This window comes from Oxyura jamaicensis, chromosome 3, assembly GCF_011077185.1.
Source record: "Oxyura jamaicensis isolate SHBP4307 breed ruddy duck chromosome 3, BPBGC_Ojam_1.0, whole genome shotgun sequence".
Taxonomy (NCBI): Eukaryota; Metazoa; Chordata; class Aves; order Anseriformes; family Anatidae; genus Oxyura; species Oxyura jamaicensis.
The window spans coordinates 30,565,575-30,570,501 of record NC_048895.1 but is presented as its reverse complement, the minus strand read 5'-3'; the positions used below and the strand labels follow the sequence as shown (position 1 = coordinate 30,570,501).

The window sequence follows — 4,927 nt, the reverse complement described above, 5'->3', positions numbered from 1 at the left end:
TTTTTTTTTTTTTTTTTTTTTTTTTTTTTTTTTTTTTTTTTTTTTTTCTTTTCCTCCAGCGGGCAAAGCCTTAAGGCTTCATTTCGGTTTCGAGGCCACGTTTTATTAACCCAGACCTTCTGCTTTTCTTTGCAGATCCCGAACTTTACTTCTATCTCTAAAAATACTAAATAATTAACTAGCCAATTCATTCATTCTTTGCAATACTGCACCACTGCATGAGTTATCGTACAGGGAGCAGGGAACTTTTGTAGCCCTAGGAAGCAGTGATTCATATACACGCGAAATGTTTATTTTCAAGGGAAAATAAATAGCTAAAATTATAGATGGCCCTCAACGGAATAACAGAATCTGCCTCTTAGACTCGTGTACACGCACGAACACACTCGTACGCTCCCGCAGCAGAGGCAACAGGAGCATCTTCTCCGCCGCTCGAAAAATACCCCAAAGGGCCGGAATGGTAGAAGCATCACCCTGAATATACCAAGTAGCCCAGGTACCCTCTCCTCTGTAAGGATGCAATATCTTGCTTACCCCACTGAACCCCAGCATAACGAGGATACTAGATTTATAATCAGGAGCAAAAGGGGTCTTTTTCGAGGCCGATGTTCCCCCTTACTGAAATTCACACCCTCAGTGCTAGAGACTTTACCGGGGCCCTCAGAGAACAGTGCTTTTAGCGGACACCCACAAACGCAGGTGCTAATCCAGCCCCCGATTATTTCAAATTAGGACATTGCCCACACCAAACTCTAGCTGATTGAAACTGCAGCCAGCGTCTGAAACCTGGGCACGTTCTTTGCTGATCTAAGCATATTTCTATCCCGCTTGAAGCCATATCATCTTCTCGGCTTATTTTTCACAAGAAAATCATTTTAGGGGAGGAAATAAGCATAAAAAAAAACCTCGGAGGAACCTTTCAATAGGATGATATATTGTGTTGGGGTTCTAGCAAAGAGCTGCTAGGCGAGGATAAGGCACCGTGGGTGAAACGAAGCACAGCCCGACACCAGGCTACCAAACGGCACTGCCTCGCTCGGCTTCCAACCCTGCCCGTCACCATAAAGAAACCAGCCTTAGCTTCGATCCCTTAACGATGCAAAACTGCAAGCAACGTGCCTGCCTCTTTTGCCACCCCGTGCTTACGAGAAATACCCTAAACTACAAAATAATAAGAAAAAAAAAGAAAAGAGCAGAGCATTCCCGTTGCTACAAACTCCTGCTCTGTAGGAGGCATCTTCAGGCCCTTGCCTCTCCTCCACTGGTGCACCGGGGTAGGGACGGACCCACGGCCGCAGCGGACCGGTCCCCGTCCCGGTGAGGTGGCGGGGTCGGGGAGAGCCCCGGACCGAGGGGGCTCCGGCGTTGGCTACCACCCAAGGGGGCCACGAGGCTGCCCGAGCCCCGCGGGTCTGCTGCCAGCCGGACTGAGCCCAAACGCATCCCACCGGCGAGTGATGCAAGCGCACGCCGAGTTAGATTTCTAAATTTTATTATAAAATAAAAGCAGAAATATTTTCCAAAGAATGTATTCACATAATATAAACAATAAACAAAACTAAGATCGGGTGACTTGCGGTTGATACTGTCGTTTAGGTCTAAACTCGAGCAGCAGTTCCTCTTCGCTCAAAGCCCGCTCCTGCCCCCGGTGCACGCCGCGGACAGCACCTGCCTTCCCCCCCCCCCCCCCCCCCCCGCCTTCTACTGGGGCCGGGCTCGGGCCATCGCTTCCTTTCCCACCCAGCAAATGGCGAAAGCACCACATGGACAAGGCTGAAGAAGCCGCCTCTCTGCATAGCATCAGCTACAAGAAGGTTACAGAGTCTGCCTAGAGCGTGTCGCTGCTATAACTTGACTACAACTTTTGTATTCTTAGTTGAAATTGTACATCGTACACCTGCCACAGATACATAACTACAATAGGATAGCGGGAGCGATGCGAAACTTCCCAACAGGCATGTAAACAGCAGCCTTGCGCTCCCCCGTCCTCCCCACCCCCCCAAAAAAAAATTACAATGTGCCTCTTCACCCACAGACCGGGCCGACTGAGCAACACCACCGAGAGATTTGGGAAATCAAGGCTGGGAAGAGCTGCCCCACCGCACCGCATTATGGCCTGACATGAAAACCACAGGCCCTGTCCGACAGCCCGTCCCCGCCTGGGACCAACTTTAAGCAACCCTCCAGGCTTTTTACACCATTACTGCCCACAGCCAAGTCCAATGCCTTCCAAACCTGCAGCCAGCCTGCTGCCAAAAGGCACACAACACTTCCACTAAGGAGTTTGTCATCGCTTTCAAAAAGTCTCTGGTAAGATTAAGGAGAAAAAAATATATATAAGAGTAAAGGAGGCGCGAAGGAGGGGCCGTGTACACGGTTTTAAGAGCCCAGATCGACCAGGTTGGATGACATGGGGTTGAGGATGGAGTCCTGCAAGCTGTGGTGGTGCATGGGGTCGGTGCTGGGCACGGGGATGGCGCTGGGGCCCTGGGGGTGGCCCAGGCCGTGGAGGGGCTGCAGCCCGGGGTTGGAGCTGAGCAGCAGCGCGGGGCTGGAGGAGGTGTGATCCGGGGTCCCTGACGGCGTCTTCTCGTCCTCCGAGCTCCCCAAAACTGTCTTATTTCCGTTCATTGATGCCGAGAGCGGGTTGTGGCTGTTGGAGTTGGAATTCTCGTTGTTTTCCCTATAGGAAACACAAAAGAGGGAGGGAAGTCACCCGGGGGATACGGGACCGGCGGCTTCCCAAACTCTGCAAACCTCCCAGGCCTCTTCGTCTGGCACAGAAGGCCAAGGGCTGCCGAGCTTGTAAACAAGAGTCTCCCACTAGCCTGGTGGAAAGTGTCACTTTGCCAAAACGTAATTTTCTGCCTCCGTCTATCTCAAAGCGTTTACACGGCGTGGGGAGGAAGGGCGGGAGGAAGGGAAGAGGAAGGCATTAAAAAAAAAAAAAAAAAAAAAAAAAAGGTTTTCACACTTGAAAACTGCTCCCCGAGCTGAAGAGAAGCAAGGACGAGGCGAGGCGGCCCAGAATCAGCTTAAGTAACCGGACATTTCTCCCCCCCTCGACACAAGCTCAAAGCATAGCCCGATATGGAAGATACGGCGAACAAACAGAGTTAACTAACTCGCTTATTTCCCGAGCCCTTGCTGCTCGGGCTCCCCCTTGGGCCGCCGTTCCCGGAGCAGAGCACACCCCTGGAGGGAGGAGGGGGGGGGAGACACTCCCTGCGGGGGGAGCCCCGAGCCCCGGCCGCCTACCTGGCTGGGCAAGGCGGCACGGTGTGCCAGGAGGCACCCCCGGGTAAATATTGAGAAATCGCTGGAGGCTTGCCAAGCCCGTTCAAAACATAAAATAATAATAATAAATATATATATATATTTTAAAATAAGAGGGGTGAGATGGGGTGAGGGCGACCGTCCCGTCAAGGCTAACTCGGCTTTTAGACGTAGCACCCCTGTAGACACAGCACTGCCTGAAAGGCGTTTTAAGTGGATTCAAAAGCTGCGAAAGCCTTGAACACGCTGTCTGGCAAAGGGGCCCAATCCCGCAGGATTTGCTCGAGGGAAAGGGTGGCCATTGCGCCGACATTTTTTGCTCCGTAAGGGCCGCAGGATGTGGCCTCAGACACACTGCAGCTAAACAACAACAAAAACAACAACAACAAATCGAAAAGAAAGTTCTGCTTGAACAAGTTGCTTGAGCGAATGGCAATCCCAGGAACGGTCTGTTTTCCAACGCCTGGAGTGTAATATTAGGTTGAGTGTATTTTTCAATGTCAAAAATCTTATTTGTCTCTGGAGACCTTTAAAATTTGATTCCTCGGGAAAAAAAAAAAAAAAAAAAAAAAAAAAAGGAATGGAATAAGTGTAACCTTCATTTCCTTTGGATATGCGAAGGTGAGTCCCTGCTATCAGCAATAAAAAAGGATCTCTAACATCTCGTAAAACCGACACTTGCGGTGATTTGAAAGAAAATTAAAGCGCTAGTACCGTTTGGGGAAATGCGTGGAGCAAATCTGTGCGGAGCCCAAACCTGCCGGGCTGCACAGCTGCGCGGCCGCGGTGCTCGCCTTTTCCAAACCCCGATAGGCAGAAAAGCAAAATGCCGTGTCCTCCGTGGCACGGAGGTGCGGGAGATTTCTAATATTCTGTTAATTAACCACGCAGGCCATACGAACAGGTCGAGCAAGCTGGGAAGGAGGCGCAGCGCAACTGGGACACACTTTTCACTTCCTCTACCCGTCTTTAAGTCACAGGGCCGGCTGACGGCAAAGTCCTCCCGAGTATGTAGGCATTAACCTCTGTCGGCAATTAACGCCCCCTTCCCTCAATTTAACGAGAAAAACACAGTCCCGGAGTCACGATCGGTATGAGATATTATAGTAAATATGCATGCGTGAGCACCGCGCTGGGTGGTGAAGCCGAGGGGCGATTTCACGAGCAAGGGCAGAGAGCTCTGCCTTCCCTCCCCGTCTGCCTGTGAGCGGGCCTAGCTGCTGGGCTCACATTTTGGGGGCTCCCTTCGCAGCGCTCCTCCCGCCTTATTCCCTCGCCCCGCCGCTCCCTTTTCGCAGCGGGCAGCCCGCAAGGACGCGCCCCGACGGGACGGGCTCCGCCGCCCCCTCGGCTGCCCTTCGGCTGATCAAGGGGTCCGGCCGCCTCTCCGGGGGCTTCCTTCCCCTCTGCTCATCCCGGACACGCGTGAGGCACCCACGGCGCCGGGCCGTATGTTTCGCGGCGCCTCCACCCCGTCGGGGCGGCCTCCGTGGAGCCGGGGGAGAGCAGCGGGGCCGTGGGCCGCGGGCGCGGGGGGGCCGTACCTTTCCTTGGCCTCTGCCGCTCGGTCCCGCTGCCGGCGGTTCTTGAACCAGTTGCTGACCTGGGTGGTGGTGAGGCCGGTGGCCTCGGCCAGCTCCCGCTTCTCGCG

The 4,927-nt window shown here is 53.2% G+C and overlaps 1 protein-coding gene across 1 annotated transcript; it reads right to left on the bottom strand.

Annotated features, from left to right (window-relative positions):
• Positions 1-1,475: 1,475 nt before the first annotated feature.
• Positions 1,476-4,921, bottom strand: SIX2 (SIX homeobox 2). Its single transcript, XM_035322358.1, has 2 exons — positions 4,821-4,921; positions 1,476-2,683 (listed from the first exon to the last, which is right to left on the bottom strand). The coding sequence occupies exon 2, from the start codon at positions 2,629-2,631 to the stop codon at positions 2,380-2,382; it is 252 nt and encodes an 83-aa protein (XP_035178249.1). The 5' UTR covers positions 2,632-2,683; positions 4,821-4,921; the 3' UTR covers positions 1,476-2,379.
• Positions 4,922-4,927: the final 6 nt, after the last annotated feature.

Bases quoted from the DNA above. Each gene is read 5' to 3' on its own strand.
- SIX2 (XM_035322358.1), bottom strand. From the start codon at position 2,631: ATGAACGGAAATAAGACAGTTTTGGGGAGCTCGGAGGACGAGAAGACG.